This window comes from Thermobia domestica, chromosome 12 (genome assembly GCF_964235325.1).
Source record: "Thermobia domestica chromosome 12, izTheDome1.hap1.1, whole genome shotgun sequence".
In the NCBI taxonomy this organism is placed as follows: Eukaryota; Metazoa; Arthropoda; class Insecta; order Zygentoma; family Lepismatidae; genus Thermobia; species Thermobia domestica.
In genome coordinates this window covers 165314112-165334135 of record NC_137465.1, presented here as the reverse complement: position 1 = coordinate 165334135, position 20024 = coordinate 165314112, and the positions used below count along the sequence as shown (strand labels likewise).

At 38.5% G+C, this 20024-nt stretch overlaps 1 protein-coding gene and 1 pseudogene across 1 annotated transcript in view; both read left to right on the top strand.

Moving 5' to 3' along the window:
• The window catches only part of LOC145666173 (NADH-ubiquinone oxidoreductase chain 4 pseudogene), a 287501-nt pseudogene that overhangs the window by 189747 nt on the left and 77730 nt on the right, over positions 1-20024 (top strand).
• Positions 9017-20024, top strand: part of LOC145667130 (glutathione hydrolase-like YwrD proenzyme) — an 87473-nt gene continuing 76465 nt past the window's right edge. The window contains exons 1-3 of the mRNA XM_081734873.1: positions 9017-9029; positions 14325-14478; positions 17846-17999. Coding sequence (XP_081590999.1) covers positions 9017-9029; positions 14325-14478; positions 17846-17999 — 321 coding nt within the window. The remainder of the gene's footprint in view (positions 9030-14324; positions 14479-17845; positions 18000-20024) is intronic.

The following is a 20024-nucleotide window of genomic DNA, read 5'->3' as shown; positions in this document are numbered from 1 at the left end:
TCCGTGTATACAGTTCAAAGACAACCATATTCGATTACCGATTAAAGAAAGAAAAAAAAAACGAAAAAAAATCATAATTTAACGTCAAACCATTAAGGTCTTTCGGCTGAAGGAGGTGAATGATTAATGAAAGTGAATGATGATGAAAAATTAAACTTTGTGCTCTCCTACTCTGAATCAAACCTGGAACCACGTACAACAAAGGAAATACGCGCTAGTCACTACACTAGCAGAGAAAATTGCTTATTGCACTCTTTCGAGTACAAAGGCTATATGACACGGTGACCTTCAATTTAAGGTAGAACCATAAGCACCGCAATACGATCAAATTTCAAGGCTCTCCTCATCAGGACTCCAACCCAGGACACGGTGTAAGGAAGGCGCAAGTGCATGATTGTAAATATTTTGCCGTAATTTAAATGTGTTATACGGAGTATTCATATAGTTTTTGGCCAAGAAGAAGAAAAGAAAAGTTGTAAGCTGTTGTAGTTTTATTCATTGCTTATAGCATTGTTTCAAATTCTTTAGAAATAAATAAATAATAATAAAAATAAAAAACTTCCACTGAAATCTAGTTACATAAATCTAGTTTCATACTATCCTTCGATATGGACAACAAACCCATGTGCAAAAATCCTGCTGTTCTGTAACAATAGATAGCAATTTCCAAGAATTGTCTCACTTCCCTCTATGCTCTGTACCTTCAACCATAAAATACAAGCATCATATGATCTCTGCATCTTTCGGAATGATGGTAAAATTTTGAAAACGTTACGTCTCATTCAGAGCTTACGAAGCAGAGATGGGTATTTTTGCTAACTCTCACTCACACTCACCTACCAAAATCTTCCTTTTCAATGCTGCACATGGAATGCGTTTCTTATGTTCTTGTCTCTGAGGCAAATGAGTCCACGTAAGCGCGAAGCGAGTGCGGGCTCGCGATCACACTCACTTCTCTCAACTGTGATCGCGCTCACTTGGGCTCGCGATCACACTCACTTCTCTCAACTGTGATCGCGCTCACTTGGGCTCGCGCTCAGTAATCTTAACTGCACTCGCGCTCGGTCGCACTCGCGCTCACTAATCGTAACTGCGCTCGCGCTCACTTCTCTCTACTGGACTCGCGCTCACTCGCGCTCTCGCTCAGTTTTCCCAACAGAGCTCGCGCTCACTTGGGCTCGCGCTCACTTTTTTCAACTGGGCTCGCGCTCACTCGGGCTCACGCTCACTAATCTCAAGTGGGCTCGCACTCACTCGGGCTCGCGCTCACTTTTTTCAACTGGGCTCGCGCTCACTCGGGCTCGCGCTCACTAATCTCAAGTGGGCTCGCGCTCACTCGGGCTCGCGCTCACTTCTTTCAACTGGGCTCGCGCTCACTCGGGCTCACGCTCACTAATCTCAAGTGGGCTCGCGCTCACTCGGGCTCGCGCTCACTTTTTTCAACTGGGCTCGCGCTCACTCAAGCTCGCGCTCACTAATCTCAAGTGGGCTCGCGCTCACTCGGGCTCGCGCTCACTTTTTTCAACTGGGCTCGCGCTCGCTTGGGCTCGCGCTCAATTATTGAGCGCGAGCCCGGTTGAGTGCGAGTGCCGAGCTCACGAGCGCCGGGCTCGCGAGTTTGGACACCTATGCTGCTAACTCATTTTTCCAGCGGTCAGACTGCAAAGATGACCCTCTGTCTGTCAAGACGAGTTCCACACTAGGGTTTACTTTTAAGTAGTCCTTAAGCTTCCTTACTGCGGTGGCAGTGTTTGCTTTTCTACATGCATATAAACCAATAAGTTTAGAAAAAGCATCGTAGAACACAAGAATGTAATGGACTCCCCCAATTCCTTTGGTTATGGGTCCTAACCAATCTGCACATACCAGGTAGCCTGGCTTCTCCACGACGACGGGATTCAGTGGTCCCGGACGATAACAGTGGGGAGGGTTGCTTTTCTGATATAATTCGCAGGAAGCACAACATTTTCTCACACTTGCTCTCATCTTTGGCCATACGAAAAATTCAGTTAGAAGTGGTAGCAATTTACTAGCCGACATGTGCCCTCGATCTGAATGGTAATAATTGAGCAGTGGAATTACTAGCACTTCTGGGATGCATATTCGAACTCCTTCCCGGTCACGCTTACATAAGCGTCTGTTCAAAACTTCGAAACGGTGACAAGCACCATTCACTCTTGGTGAGTCCGTCTTCTCTTCTACATCTCTCTTGATCTTGCCGTAGACAGGATCTGAAGACTGCATCTCTGGTAGTATGGCTATCATCTTTCTCAACTCACAAGGAATTTCCGTCAGTATGGTCATCAGCGACTCCTGGAGGATAGGCTTCCATGCAACACTGAGGTCTTCTTCTGTGTGAGGGGGTATCGTGAGTGATAATCACTCAGATTTTCATTTGACTTTACAAACTGAAACTCAAAATTAAAATTGGAGAGCAACATCGCCCACCGGGTGATGCGCTGGTTTGTAAGTCTACAGTACAGGATGAATTTCAGAGCAAGGTGGTCGCTGCGAATTATGAATTTAGTTCCTACTAAGTATTGCTTAAATTTAACAACCCCATCTATCAGTCCAAAGAACTCCTTCTCAGTTACGAAGTAATTTTTCTGGGCAGCATTGAACACACGTGATGTGAACGCAATGACCCTAATGTCATCATTATCATCACGCTGGTACAATAGAGCAGAACACGCAAAATCACACGCATCCGATTCTAAGATGAGTTGTTTATCAGGCAGGACGGTCTTCAACACAACTTCTTCTTGGAAGATCTGTTTGATCTTCTCCATCGCTGCCTGATGTTCGGGTTCCCACTTGAACCTCACATTTTCCTTCAGCAGGTTGAACAACGGATAGAGAACCTCCGAGTATTTCCTGCTGAAGCACCTGTAATATTGACAGTAGCCAATGAAGGAACGCAGTTCCTTCACGTTCCGGGGTGTTCTGAAATCTAACACCGACTTCACTTTCTCCGGATCCTTTCCAATACCGTATTGAGAAAGTTGGAAACCAAGTATGTTTAGTTTCTTTCTTGCGAAGTTACACTTCTTCAGCCTGAGAGTTAGGCCACCTGCAGTGAGTAAACCCAACACTCTGTCGAGGTGTACAAGATGTTCACTGAAGCTCCTGTCCGCTAAAATCAGATCATCGACATATGCGCCGCAGTACTCTCGCGCTTCAGTTCCTATAAGCATATCTAATGCTCTAACGCAAGAAGTAAGGCTCTGTTTTGTACCGAAAGGTAATTTCTGAAAAACGTAGGAAATACCTTCATGTAAAAATCCTAAATACTTTTGGTCACTTTCTTTGACCTTTATTTGGAGGAACATTTCAGTTGCATCCACGCAGCTGAACCAAGAATTATCGCAGATGTCTTGGAGAACAGACAAGGGAGACATTGGTCTGTCAGATAAATCACCAGATATCTTAGCCAGAGCTCGACCATCGATACATACACGTATACGTCCATCACTCTTCGGTGTCACTACCAGTGGGTTGATATAAGCCGTAGGCTGTTTCTTGATCACACCCCATGCGAGCCATCTCGAAATTTCATTGGATACTAAATTTCTGTAGCGTTTAGGGTAAGGATAAAGTTTGGTCTTGATTGGACGTTCGTCCGTTACTCCAATCTCATGCACGAAGTTAGCTATGCAACCTGGCTTGACATCAAAAAGGGCTTGATGCTTGTGCAGCACAGCTTTCAAACTATCTCTTTGTGAGGCTGAGAGATCTGAGTAGTTCGATACAAACTCTTCTATCTCTGAATGGGAGGCGCGAATCTTCACTTTCATCCACTCTTCTGGTGGGAATACGTGATTCGCCATTTCTTGGGCACTTGGGAATCTTCCATCATCCAAGTTTGGTGCACGAGTTGCCTGCTCTCTGGAGGTCTTAGACTCATCATGTGCATGAACCCGTATGGCGTTCCGTCTTTCGTCTGACGGGGAAAAATTAAAATTAACATTTTCAATTTCATCCATTAAACTAAATGGTTTTCTGCACTCTCCATTCCACTCCAAACATCGAACTACTAGATCTTCAGTCTCGCAATCTACGGATCTAAACGCTACTTCTACATCATGAGGATTTTTGAGATGTAGAAGGCCGGTGTCATAGTCTAACACGGCACGAGATTCTGTGAAAAAGTTGGATCCTAGTATACAAGACCTATTTAAGCCTGAAATAATAATACCTAAAGTATGGTATTCCTTCCCTTGTATCACAATGACTAACAGAGTTTGGCCAATTAGTGTCGCTGCTTTACTTCCAAAAGCCGACGTTACCCGTATATTCTTCGCACTCAAAAATGCGGGTGGGGGTCGGCTATTTGAGACGGTGTCCCAAAATTCTTTAGAGATCGCAGAGCAGGTCGCCCCGGTGTCCAATAAACAATTTACTTCTTTGCCAAATAAACACACAGTTATTTCTGGTAGTGAAATGACGTTATTTGCTGGTAACGGTTCATTACAAGAGTCAAAAAGATTCTTAAAAATGACATTAGCTTCCTCATAAATTTCCCTGTCTCGATTTGTTCTCCGTTCCTACTTAATAACACTAAATTCTGTTCTAAAACGCCTTGATCAAAATGCTTCTTATTCTTTATTTGTAAACAAAAATCGCAATTTTCTTCTTCTTTTCTTCTTCTGAAGTACAAATTTCCTTCACTGCAGTTTTGCAAGAATTCTCTATGTTTTCATTATCTAAACTGGTTTCTGAATTACGCACATACTTGTGTTGTAATTTTGTCAACTCGGGTGAACAAGTTCTCTCCGTGTCCAACCTACCGTCGCCGCAAGTATATGCGGACAAACCTCATTCCCTTGACGAAGGAGATGAGGATTGGTTATTCCTGGTAACCTTGGTATGCTGGTTCGGTGGAGGGGGTCATAGTGTTCCAGTAACTGAATCTCATCCTCTCCTCCAAAGGAGTTCCGTTGCTGGCTATCCGTGTTGCGCGTTCCTCCCCTCTTACCGCGGGCTACACGATTGTTGTGGTGGGTGTGGGAGTTCCCACCACGTGACCAACCAGACGACCCACTGCCGTTGCACTGATTACAGGGTTGTGAGCGCTGGTTGTTTTGGTTCCGTCGTTGTCCTCGTCTCTGGTAAGGACGCTGGTTTCCTCGTGTTCTTTTTGTCTGTATACGAGCCAGCTGCTTACCGCTTGGGCCTGGGGGGCTATTTTCTTCGTTGTCAATGCTCACCTGGAGCATGTTGACCCCCTTCCTCGGGTTCTGTTGATAAAACTGGTCTCGATTCGACATCGAAGACTGCAGTTCCTGAACTAAGTTAAGCAACTCTGCTATGGTTTTCGGGCGAGACGAGACAATAGCCCGAAATAACCAGTTAGGAAAGTGCCTCGGGAGTACTTTCAATAATGTGGAATCTGTCATACGTGGTTCCAAGATGCTATTCTTGTGCAACAAATCCAACAGATATTCTGCTGGAAATTTGTGCACACGACTATCAAAATGCGACGTGAGTATGTTAGCCCTCAAGTTCGCCAGACGTTCCTCACTCAAATATTTGGTCTAGGAATTAATTCGTGCGGGTGGACAAGAGATGGCGCAACGAACGGAGCGTCCCACAGTTCCGTGTATACACACATGTGTTGCAAACCCCTGTCATCGCGTATCGTTCGTACTATAGGGCAGTGGATTAAAGCGTCAACAACACCAGTTTGTAGTTAAGTGAACATGGCGCAATTTGTGCCTGATAAAGTGTTTTTGCGGGGTGTCCTGCTGCATTACTTTAACATGCAGAAAAGTGCGACTGAAAGTCATCGTATTTTGGTGGAAGTGTATGGTGACCATGCTCGAGCTGAGCGAACGTGTCAGAAGTGGTTTGCACGGTTTAGAAGTGGTGATTTCGGCTTGGCAGACCAAGAGCGAGCTGGACAGCCAAAAAAATTCAAGACGAAGAATTGACAGCATTGCTCGAGCAGGATTCGTGTCAAACGCAGGAACAACTTGCAGCAGCATTAGGCGTTGATCAAACAACAGTCTCCAAACGCTTGAAAGCCATGGGAATGATTCAAAAGATGTCACATTGGGTTCCACATGAATTGAAAGACAGAGACGTTGAAAGACGAAAAAACATTTGCGAATTGCTGCTTCAACGACAGAGCAGAAAGGGGTTTCTGCATCGAATTATTACGGGTGATGAGAAGTGGATCCATTACGAGAACCCTAAACGAGAAAAGGCCTGGGTGAAACCAGGTGAACCAGGTCCATCACAACCAAAACGAGATATTCACTGTGCAATGGTTATGCTGTGCATATGGTGGGATATGAAAGGTGTGGTGTACTATGAGCTGCTGCAACCGGGTGAAACTATGAATGGAGAACGTTATCGACGACAATTAATGCGTTTGAAGCAAGCTCTGGCCGGATCACGACCAGAATAGGAGAACAGACATGATAAACTTATTGTTCAACATGATAACGCTCGCCCACATGTCGCAAAACCGGTCAAAACCTATTTAGAAAATGTCGGATGGGAAGTTTTACCCCACCCGCCGTATTCACCAGACGTTGCTCCTTCGGACTACTACTTGTTCGATTGCATGAACAACGATTTGATTGGACAGCGGTTTACTTCTTCAGAAGATATCGAAACATGGGTCTCTGACTAGATCGCTTCCAAGGATGAGGACTTCTTTCGCCACGGAATCCGTACATTGCCTGACAGATGGGCGAAAGTGGTGGCTAGCGATGGACAATATTTTTCTTAAGGTATTTATGTATTTAGTGTTTGTACTACAGCTTCAATGTGTGCGTACCAACCGCACGAATTAATTCCTAGACCAAATAGAACTGCTTAAATTCATTAATGAAGTCGTCGTAGGTTTTTATCTTACTACGGTTCACTTGGAACCATTGATACGAGGTGTTTTTCAGAGCCCTAGGTATGAGGCTAAGTCTCAGTTCTTCAGGTACCGCCGTGACCTCAAAGTAACGGTCAAGGTCCTGGACGAAGTTATAGGTCTCTGTCTCGGATTCGGACCCCATGTAAAACGGCAAGGTAACGTCTCTATGAATGAGACCTAATGCTGTGGCGAGATTCTGTCTCGTCTCATGAGTACATGAGCGAGACGTCGACGGTACAGGGTCTGTCTCGTGGGATTTCGCCAGGTTCCCAGGTTGAGAACCGTGCAAGTCGCGACTTGAGGAGTTCGGTGGTGATGGAGTTCTTTCTTGCGTAGCTGAGACGGTGATGTTCGCGAGACGTCCCTCGATCACCACGCTCGTCTCTTTCTGCATGGAGTTTTTCCATTCCTCCATTTTCTTCTCCAATTGAGTGCAGACGTCTTGTACGGTACCATGCATCTGACGGATGCTACCGTTGCACTCGGAACGTATTTCCTCGAGTTGCGTTTCTTGCTCGATTTCCCCCCTAAGTCTGGCTAGTTGGGAAGCGAAGCTCACTTCCACTCTCCTGACCTGGTTATTTAGATTTTGGGTGGTCTGTTCTACACGAGACGAGACACGCTGTATATTCTTATTGAGATCATTATAATTCTCTTCAAGCTTACTGGCCGTTTCTGCTACGCGTGAGTTCAGATCTTCACGTGCGCCTTCGATCTCCGCCCTTAGCTCCACTGTGGTGACCTCTAAACGCTCAGTCAACTCACGTTCACTGTGCTCGAGTCTCGAACTCACAGTCTCCAACTGGAGTTCAAGACGAGCATTACTAGACTCGATCGCCTGTTCGAGACGTTTATACATATCTTTTGTCTCTCGATGTACTTGCTCCAGGCCGGTCTCTATCCTCTGTTCAAGCCTCTGACAGCTGTTCCCTAAATTGCTGTTACTTTCTTCGATTTTTCTCTCTAATTTCTCTAAGCTTTTTGAACTTGCTTCTAACTTCGACTCTAGTTTGCTTTCTAGGTTACGGGAACTTTCTAAAAGTTGTAACTCTACCTTACTTTCAAGACTTCTCGCGTTTTCCTCTAATTTCTTCGTGCTTTCCTCTATTTTCCTTTGGCCCTGTAATATTTCGCCTAAAATGGCCGCAAGATTGAAACTACTAATATTTTCCATAGTACTACTTTCGTTACGGGCTGGGCTATCAACAATACTCGGATTGACAGTCGTCTCACTTTCCTCCTGCAAATGCACTTCCGGTTCCCTACCTGTGGCTGGCGGAACCGTTTCCACCACATCTGCATTTCCCACTACGCTGTCAGTGCGCTCGTTAGCGCACTGCGCTTCAACTTGACTCTCCTCTGAGAGCTCGTCTGCTCTCTGAGCGAAATCTTCGTTTATAAATTGACTTTCCATATTTGCAAGATAGCGAGCCTGTGCTCTCGTTACAACCATAAATAAAAACAAAAATTTAATACAAAATTCACTTCCCCCCTAAACTTCAATAAACCTGAATTCTCTAATACACAGTATCAAAAGCACAAAATTCAAAGGCACAAACATAAAATTCAAAACATTTATAAGACACCGTAGTTCTTGGAAATTTTGAGGGGTTTGACAAAACATAGACCGAAAATTTTACTTCCAAAAGTACACTGACCAAATGAGTATTTATGAGAAATACTCTATCGCCCTTTACGCTGTTGGCGCCAAGAAATTGGCGCAAGAGCGTGGAATATCGCGCCCCACGCTGGGCGCCAAGTATATTGTGAGGTGCAGGTAGCCAGAGCCGAAACTAAGCATACCAAAAAAAACACCACCACAAATAAAATGATAATAATGAGGTGGAGTGGCTGGGAATATTCAAATTAATGTAGAAATTTACATAAAATGCAAAAGAGATGTATTAGAATACTTAATTCCCTGCTTGGAGATAAAATTTGATCTCCTGTAGAAGCCGCCACTGCCACACGTAAAGTCGGTAGAGCAATATGAAAATTAATATAGATAAACAAATAATCTCAGGGCACCCTGTACTACAGTCATGGTCTGGCAGCTAATTATAGTGAGTTTTCAAAATAAACATAAGAAAAAAAATCTAGTTTTAAACAAACAGGTAGCAGCCGGTTTAATTACTCACTATACTCATGACTGAGTTCTGTTAGTTCTATGGGCGTAATTCTCCCTGGGCCCCATTCAGGGAGATGTCAGATGTACAAAGACAAGGGGAAATGCTTCCTTGACTCACACTCCTGAAAACAAAACATTGGAATTAGTACCAGGTACTCACCATTCAGGAAAAACAGATCTCTATGAATACTTTGGATAGATGGCGGTTTTTTCGGTCTTGGTAGACCATTGGTGGATGTTGATACACTTACACTTCTTTAACACAACAGATATTGGTACTACGGTCGGTGTTTACCCATTTTTATTCATAATAACAAGATAATATTTAAGTTGCACACTAATTTCCAAGCAATTAATTTAACCACAAATTAATCTATTTACATAATACTATGTAAATGTGCCCCTCATCTGCATTTTGATATGCAGATGAAGGAGAAGGAACTCGGCCTTCTACACTTCTCTTCGTTTTCCCTTTTTCTGTGATGTTTTTTTCTCTTGGGGTTGCTTTTCAAGGACCTTTTTTTCTTGTAGCTGCAAAAACTGACCGCTTGGGGACTAGATCTTCTCGTGGTATATGTTACGTGTCTCAATAAATATCGAGAGACGCCGGAGAGTCTTGAGAAATTTTTTTAAATGACCACACAACTTAGTCGTGTTACTTTTCTGTCACCATGCGGTTTGCGTTTTTCGCTTATGTGTCGAATAATTAAAATACCTTTCTAGCGTCATACCAAGCCATTCTGGACCCCTTACGTAGCCGATTCTGAGTTGTTTTTTGATTAGGCTTAAAGGATTGTAATTCATATGACTCTATTTTATCCATATTTATTATAAAGAAAAAATCATTTAAGCCATATTTTCATTTCTATTTAGTTAACTAATAATTTCTAGAAAACTATACCCACATGTAAACATTGCTACTGTACTCTATATTATTACGAAAAAGATATTTTATGAGTGTTTTGGGTGGATTACCTCCGAATGAATCAAACATACTTTCTATTTCCTTCTTTCAAACAACAAATCCAATGTGTTCCTATATTTTAGATGTATCAAAATTAATAATACCACATTCATTCTTCCTTGTTTGTTTAGGCAATTCATCACTCATAAATACACCTCTAAAGTTTCTTATTTTAAGTTGTTTAACAAGATATATTAGGTCCAAATTACTTAAAAGTTTAATTTCTTCTTTACTCTTTTGGACTTTACGTTTTTTGGAAACTTATCACCTTGTCATCTTCCATTGATAAATTATGTCTCTTTTGTTCTTCTAATTCCTGTTTATTCTTTTTTACATTATCTACAGCCTTTGCAATAGCAGCCGCACCTCCAGCAGCAGAACCAGGAGCACTTATTAAAGCTAAAATTGTTGGAATTGTAAATATAAAACCTGCATAATGAACTTTGTTATCATTTGTTTTCATTTCTTTGTTTGTTTGTTTTTATTGTGGTATAGAAAGAGGTAAATGCATTCCTCTACCTTCTTTAATTTTCTTAGCTTTATCATTTAACTGTTTCTTGGTTAAATGTGATCAATATTTAATTAAGTTCCTCATTAGGAATAGTAAATGTAAAACTTTTCAACTTCATACTTCTGATAAACCTAAAAGAACTTATTTTATGGAAAATCCATAAAAATTAAAAACAATACATATTTGGAAACCTAAAACACTTATAAACCTAAACCATACCTTACTTTTGTATTCATAGCCTAAGCAGTTTCTAAAGCTGGTAACTGTTCTGTTATCAAGTTTGCATCTTTAGCAAAAGCTCTTTCCCATGCTCTATTTTCTAATTCTTTGTCCGCAATATGTCTAGAAGCTGTATCTTTATTATCTCTGTAGTAAATATCATGTTCTCTACAAGCTTAATCTAGTTTACTAATACCCTTACCTCCTCTTTCTTGTAGCTTCGTGTAAGGTCCGGAAAATTCGTAGCTTGGAATATGTAACTCTGGTATTTTTTGCTTCTACTAGATCGTTGTTTTCTTGTATTTGGATCATTGTTATAAAATGCTACACTAAAATCAATGACTATTTCTGTATATTTTTAGGTCATCATCATTATAGTTTTTTGGATTATGTTTTTTTAGTAATTCCCATAAACCTTCAATTCCTGTGTAATATCGATTATTAATAACTAAATCATCACCATGAATTTTAACTTTCGTATCCCCTATCAAATGTATGATTTTCCCATCTTCACCATATGATTGTATTCCAAAACTTTTATAATCTCTAGTTGCATATCTTGAGGCAATCTTACCAAAATGAGTAGTTCCTAAAGACTTTATTCCTTCTACTTTATACTTAATTTTCTTTTTCATATGTTTTATTTCTTCTGTTATAGGCGTATCACTTTCACATATTGAACTCTCATACACAGGAGGTGTCACTAATAAGCTTGAATCTACTTTCGCACTCTTGTGTACAACTGGATCTAACTCTTGAATTAGATTTTTATTTTCTTCTGTTTCTTTTCATATATCTTTCCTAAATCGATAACAGGCTGATCTTGTTCTTTATATTTCTCATATTTACTTCGATTAGCCTGTTTAATTTCCTTAAATCTTTTAACAAGTTCTTCTCTTAACTATATATTTCGTAGCTTTATTAACATCCATTTATTATTTAAAGAAAAATAAAAACACAACACAACGTAACACAATATAACTTAACATAACGTAACATAACGTAACACAACATACACGTTCATCTACGTTCACCTACGTTTATCCACATTTATCTGACTATCTATGTTTAACTTATACTTTTAGAAACTCTTTAATTTTATTTCTATATTTACCATTATTCGTTTTCCTAGTCATATCTATTGTTAAGAAACCATGATCTTCTTCCCAACACTTATTGCATAAAAATTGTAATTTTTCAAACGACATATCAGATCCAACAAATTCATCATACATGTGCTTTAGATTCACATTGTCCTGTCTAAAGATACAAAGAAAGTTTAAGTTATCTCTAATTAATTGTTTTGGTACTTTAGAATAGGTTTGTCCTAGATAGAAACAGTTTAAACCCTTATGACAACCACGATCAAAATATTCTATTACATGGTTTTGTTCTTCTAAAATGTAATCATCAAACACTACCACAGAATCATTCTCACACTCATCTAATGGAATAATCTCTTCGTTGTTTCCTCTTACTACTGCTACTGTATCTTTAATATCATATTCTATATCTCGAAAAAGTTGTATTAGTTGTTGGTATTTAGATTGATTGAGACTTTCAAGCATTTGCATATTTTAACCATTCTGGTATCAACAAGAAATTATCAATCATTAACGTTGTTTTTCCGCACCCACTAGGCCCAACTATTAAACATCTTATATCGTCAGGAAGTAATACACAATTCCCTTTTCCCTTTGTTGTTTCTTCTGTTAACCTTACTTTAATATCCCAATTATCCATTTTTATTATATAATAAATGAGAATATTTAATTTAAATGGTTATTCGTCTGTATTAAACATGTATCTGCATTATCTATTTGAAAACAATTTAGAAGTAGCTCTTGCAGGATTTTACACAACATTCTTAACACCAAACATTACAGAAAAGACACAATAAGTTAATAATTTATCTACCAACACCAAAGTATTAGAAACATTAGTTCCTCTCAGTCATTACAATTTAAAAGAACTAGAAGAGTATATACAGCAATCAGGACAGAACAATGTTAAGTGAGGATAGATCAAAAAATAGAGTGAAACTGTGGAGTGGACAAGTTTAGATATTATTGGTTCTGTATTAGGTTTTAGTGAAAAGAATTTATTTAACTCTGGAGAATATGTTGGAGATAAGGTAACAAAATTTCATCCATTTGATACTATAAACATTCACTGTGATTTAGCAGAAGGTATGATTTAAAAACATAATGATACAACATATAACGAAACAGATTTAATAGCAACATTTAGAACAAATGCAAAGTTTAGAGAACCTTCAATCATATACGAGCCTAGAGAAAAGTTATTTTTTTCAATGCATCACGATAAATTTAATAGTATCAATGTTTAAGTTCAAGATGAGAATGTTGATTTGATTGATTTTGATGGAGCTCACATGTTCTTCTCGCTGTTAAATAATCAGAATTTTTATATAATAAATAGTGGATATCTCTGGTAATGTTATAGATGATGCTTTAAATATTAGAGAAGAGAAGTTAAAGTTACTACAAAATTTAAATGGTGTTGTTAGTGCAAGAAACCATCCTTCTCTTATGTTGATTAAGGTTTGTCTTGTTTTTTTTTTCTCAGTGTAGATATAAGCTTGTAGATATAATATAGTTATAGTTCTTATATATAAGTTTTTATGGACATCATAAAGCCTATGCTCTTGCGCTATGTAACTTAGTATAGTTAGTTGTAAGTTTTTATGGGCCCTTCTATAAATGCTTTGTGCTATTCTTCTGTGCTGGTCAGTAGTTACGAGAAACGACTTTCTGAAATGGATTCAGAGTCCTAATAATAGGTTCTAACTCCGTTCTTGGCCGCCCTATTCCATCCAGATGTCTTAGAAATCCCAGTTTTTGGTTTCAAATTTGATAGTAATAGAGCAAACATGGCAAAAAATAACAAGAAACATTTTCAAATATGATTTCAGCATCTCAAGAACAGACGCCTTTTTGTATTTTTAAGACTGTACTGAAACCAGAAGTGGTTAAAATTCATAGCAACTTCAGGTTTCAATAGTGAGCCTCATAGAGCAAAACTGGTAATAAATACCGAAAGACGATTTTTTGATACGCATTTAGAGTCCCCAAAATAGGCTCAGTCTCCATTCTTTTCTCTACTACAGCGATAAATTATTTGGTTCGATCCCTGATTAAATAATTTTGTGGTATTATGTCCGTGGGTTTTCTCGGAATACTTCTACATTATCATTCGACCAATTCGTCCATTATCATTCACTTGCCTTAATCATCTGTCTCCTTTAGCCTAAAGAGCATAACCATGGGATGTTAGACTGAAAGATCTCATTTCCAAGAGTAGATGCGCCTTCCCCTTTCCTTATCCGCCATTTGAAATCAGAACTGATAAATCTACCACATACGGTATTTGGTTAGAATAGGATACCTCTGTAGTTCGGAAGTCTATTGTAGTTACACAAATGAAATGAAAAACTCGCTTGTAGTAGTACTACTGATTTTACGCTTCAATCAATTACGTTAGTCAGTGATTAGGTAATAAGATTGGCTGTGTTTATCGATAAGCGTATTAAATTTCTTCTAATGTATGTGCTGTATATAGAATGAAACAAATAAATGTGAACGATGAACCGAAAACTTTTTCTTTGCAGCAATTCTGGAGAAAGGTGGAAATGCAGCTGATGCTGCCGTGGCCACAGCAGCTGCTCTTCAGGTGACTGAACCAACGAGCACAGGCCTTGGAGGCGATGCCTTCTGCCTTTTCTATAACGCGAAGACGAAGAAAGTGTATGGCCTTAATGGAAGGTAAGTAATAAGAAATATTAAGAAATTGTGTGCCATATTAACTGGGTAAAGCGGCTTATGTCAGCATTGTTTCGAATATAGTACTTTCGAATTATTAAATAGTGTAGTCAGTGCTACAGTGTAATGGCTATTCGAAGTAAATGAGGTTACAAATTCCCTAGCGCCCAAAACTGTGGTCATTGCCAAGCCAGATGTACGCTCGAGAGGTCTATAAATAAATAGCAGAAAAGAAAATATTTATCAAGAACTTTATCAGGAAGGGATACTCAGATTCTTCCAAAAATCTAAGGTAGAGACGCTCCAGATTCGTTGGAAAAGAATACTGTGAGTATAATGGAAGTAACAGAAGTACAGAAAGAGGAAGTAACACAATAAAGAGATGAAAACTTCTGCATTTTACCAAGTTAGAGAAAAGAAGAAACAGTATGATCAGCCATAGCATTTAATTTGTCAGTTAAGTGAATTAACTCAGTCCTGGAACAGAAAATTAGAACAATTAAATGAGGAGACCAAGAACACAATAACTTGACGATGTAAGATGGGATGATGATATCAAAACATTAACGGAGATTCCGAACGAAGATCTGCATCAACACAATGACATATGATTGTTCAATATAAAACTTCCTATTGTTCTTCATTGCTATCCAAACACCCTCTTACACACGTGTCCAAAATCTCAAAATTTCATGTGGACAACCTTCATTTGGGATTTCCTGAATAACAATATGACTTTTTTTTCCTTTTCTATCATACGCATTCAAAGACTAAATAGCGTAATATTTTATCCAAACAGAAGTCGCATGATGTGGACATTGCGTGCCAAGAAAATGATCTGAAATCAATCCATATTTTATCAAATTGTTCGATCAAATAATGCTGTACTTGAGAGGAGAAGGGGAATATATCGTTTTCATGAAAGAAAACAGCATTAGGTAAGATCCATTTGTTTAATAACAGTGTTTTCCTAGATGGAGAATGGTCCTATTCATGCAGATGGCTCGCTACTCACTATCCTTGTTGTTGTTTCGTGCACCTGTTTGATGATCCTGTCCACAAAAACTATAGTTATGTCTGTTCACCTCATCCAACATATAAAATGCAGCTGTCATATAAAAACAAGAGTTCATCGTTAAGCGTGATCATGGCTGTATGGTTAGCATGCGTGCCTTCGATGCAGGAGATCTGTATTCGACTCCCAGCGGAAGCGCATATGGTTCGGATCTCATGTTAAACTGTAGGTCCACATCTCATATTGCCTCGGTGCTGAAAAGAGACTCTAAACCTAACCAAACTAACCCAACAAACCAAACGAACTGAGCGCTGCGGCATCATTTTGTATTGGATTAAGCGCAGGCCGTAGCCAGCCCCAAAATGTAGGGGGGCGGTAGAAATTGGGAGGGGGGCTATCCAACCATATTATAGTTCATCGTCATATTATAGTTCATTTGCAAGCTTACCGTGAAAATTTTAGGGGGACAGCAAAAATTTAGGGGTGCACCCCTCTAGATTCCCTGGATTCCCTGGGCCTGATTAAGCATAATCTCATTTCTTATTTAGGTGTTCCTTACGAACATCATTCTATTCCTCGAGTAAGGCTTGCATCATTGACATACTATACCACAATATTTAGCTCGAAGTTGTTCACGTATAATCTTCTATGCTGTAGTGAAACCACTCCTAATTCTGCAGTCCTTCTTTTGACTTTTCGGTTAGATTGGATTTTTGAGATTTCTGATTATACTCTTCGTCACTGATTTAACCGTTTTTATACTGGTTGCAGATCTATTACTATAACTAGACCATAGTAAACTAGTAACACTTCCAGTTTCATTGAGGTCCTTAAACCCACTGTTGAATTCAGGCATGTTTAAGGGGGGCTGAGCCTCCTGGAATATTTAGGCGACCCCCTAGAATATCTATATACATGCATTGAAATATGTTTGTTTTTTTTAAGTTTTTTTTCAGAAATAAAAGTCTTAAAAGCAAAAATGTTTTTTTAAAGAAAATTTGTTTCTTGTTTTGCCTAACCTAACTGTCCTAATTAACAAACCGTGTTCTCGTATAAAGTTGAATTTAAATAAAAACTTGGAAATTAGATACAGACGCACACAGAATCTTTACAACGTTAGGCAGGGAAAGATGGCAATATGTTGGTCATTGCAACTGACCAGACAATAAGTTCATCATTTTTTTTTTTTTTTTTTGGTGACAGATTCCTGCTGCACTATTGCAATCTAGAATAGAGCCCCTCTTAAATTTTTATTGTCCCCTTGTACTAAAGTCTGAATTCAACACTGTTTAAACCACGCTTTAATCATGCTTGTTATCAGTAAACTTATTGAAACTCTGCCATGTGATACACGATTTAAATTCTACAAACCACAAAATAAACTATGCCCTCTCATTGCAAAGTTTTACAAAAATCAACATATTTGTTATTGCATTGTTTGTAATTTTGTTTTTGTTCCTCCCCCAAAGTTATATGGCCCTGCCTCACGTGTTACCCCTATAGACTTTCTTCGTAATTTTGGTGACCGCCTAAAAATTACACTTTCACAGTTGGCAATATATAGCTTTAGATTCTGGGTTGGCCGTATATACCAATAGCTGCAGATGATTATTAGTCTTGAAAGTCTATAGAATGAATAATGAATATTTCTTTGGTGATTGGTGTATATTCTTTTGTATTTCACAATACAAAATCACTTGGATGATATAAGGAATTCGGATTGTGGGTATAGTGGTTGTATTATTGCTTTATCATTTTTGTTTCAAATTTACGTAACAATGATATAACACTGTTCATTTTTCTTTAACTTAACAGTCCTTATGCAACTCTTTACGTAAAGAAAACATATTTCAATACTTCTACCGTAGCTATTTAGATTTTTCTAGGTAGTGTAAGTTATCATGGTGTAAATTGTCCAGCTACAGTATCTGCTAGGAGGACAAAACAGCCGACGAAGTTTTTCCTCAGTGTTGAGAGTCAATGAGTCGATGGCAAATTTTACCGTAAAAATTCATGGGTTGGACTAAAATTTAACTAATAACCAGAACTCACGAGTTGACAAATATCAATCAACCTAAACTGTAGAAGAAATAAAATAACTAAATAGACAAAATATATGAATTTCGTTATGCGATATTAAATACTTTATTTTTAATCTCAATTCTTTACAGAGTTTTCCTAGGAAATTCATGAATTCGGTAGATATGCTTTCTCATTAGGAACCACCCAAATATAGCATTGAATTTGTACTTTCTTGTAATGGAAGATCTGACCGCAAATCTTTGCTATGGGATTTCAGACGTTTCACTGAGAACTATTCAAAGACTCGGTAAGATAAGAATTTTGTCTTTCTAGCGGAAGGAGCCCTAAAGGTTTAAATTTGGACGTATTGAAGGAGAAAGGATATGACCAAAATACACCATGGGAATGGAATGATGCTCTCACTGTAACAGTGCCAGGAACTGCAGCCGCTTGGGCTGACACAGTCAGCAATTTTGGATCTGGTAAGGTAAGAAGGGGGATTGCGACAAATACACAAATTAATATTGATTTTAAATTTCAAATAGACCCTACATAGCTATGTTGTATTTTTGTAGTACAAGTATTGAAAATCATTTTTATGATAAATAATTAATTTACCATATAAGGTTTAACTAAAGCTTTCCCAAGCTGTAAATCGTGGCGCGTTTGTACACTTTGGTTTTGCCACAAAATATTTGGAAAGTTTCACTGAAAAAACACTTCGAGTTCGAGTGGAGTACAAAAGTTTTACTGACTGAAATTAAGATTTGTAATAAGCAATAGCGCCAAACCTTCCAAGTAATTACGGAAGTACGATGCAGTGATCGTATATCCGTCTTCCCAAAATATGTAATCATTTAAATTTTTCTTCATAAATTATTCATGAATTGAAAATATGGGTTTCTTTTTATGTATATATAAGACTTTGATTTCGTTTTGGCTAACATTTCTTTTCGTTACGATGCACGATACAAGAATTGGCAGTTATACTTGGACCGTGCCTAGCAAAAATTGATTTGTCAACACGGAGGCAAAAGGAATATATGTTAGACTAAGATGCTATTTTATCTAGTGCAAAACTTGAGAATTTCAGCACTTCAGAACAATTAAAGTGCCATTCCAGTGCAAAAGTCGAGAATTTCACGATTTCAGAACAACAAAAGTGCCCAAGTGTACAGCTTGTGAGTTTCAAGATTTTCGAATGACTAAAGTGTAATTTTATCAAGTGTATAATTTGAAAATTTCAGGGCAAGAAAAGCTGTGAATCCTTACTACGACTTTGCGTTAAGCGAAGGATTTTATTTCATTTCCGCATCTCTACACTAAGAAAGAACATTATAACTTATGATATTGTGAACATGAACTCTCTTTCATTTCTTTCATTTCATATACCAATAGAGAAAATTATATTAAATAATAAGAGTTAAAAATAATATGAAAGGTTTATAATTAGCACAAGACCAATGCATTTCAATTAAGTCTGTACAGTACCTGAGGGCAGTAATGATTTTAGGAGTGGTTACGAAATTCTTTTTTGAAGTCTGGCTCCTGCTCAATTTGAGTTATTAGTAATAGCGTAGTATTACTTTTCATCTCTCGAGCATTAAATTCTTCCCAGGGTAAATCTTCTAAAATCACCACTGGTTGAGGGAGAGATATTCGAGATTAGAACTATGAATACGTACTTTCGAAAGCTACTAATTGTCGCTACGCCTCGAAGAACCGCTATGTGACATTTTTCTTGAAATTGAGTTATGCCATGCAAATAAACTTAAAAGCTGTCAGGCAGGGTCCCATATAATGTGATAAGTGAATATTAAATTGTTTCGCCACAACAATGAAAAAAATAATAGATTGAAATTAAAGCCTTCATGTTCTCATCACGTACGTATTGATCCTCTATGTGCATGTAAAGGCGCAAAAGATGAACCGAAATATTTACCTAAACACAAAAATAGCAATATAATATTGTTGAAGCAAGCTACAACAATGTCCAATGCGTAACATACGCAGAACCAATTTTATTAAAATTTTCATGTTTTTCCGTGTATATCTGGCAAAATTTTAAGTTTGTAATGTTTTTCGCTTCTACTGAAAAGTTGTGGTTTTAACACATCGCGGTTTTTCGAGGCGCAGCGACGTTTTAGGTAGCGTATAGTAGTAGAAATGGAGCGACTTCTACACTTGAATAGCTTTTATTGCCCTCTTAATTGGTTTTATTGCTTTTATGACTGTGTAGATTTGATGTCAATATGGCCGTGTCGGCCTTGGGGAGGTTTTAGGGGGAGGTTGTTTTATTACCCTGTTTGTTAGGTGGTTAGACGGGTTCCTGGAAAAGGTTGAGTGTTAGGAGGGATGGAGTAGTTTCTAGAAAAGAGGTTGAAGGACATGATTTTGATAGGGTTGTTTCTAACAGCTATGCTATGATCAAATTAATTATTCTTTTATTTGTATTTTCTTAATAAATTAGTCGGAGCAATTTGTACTGGTTCGCTTGCCCTGCAAACTTTTT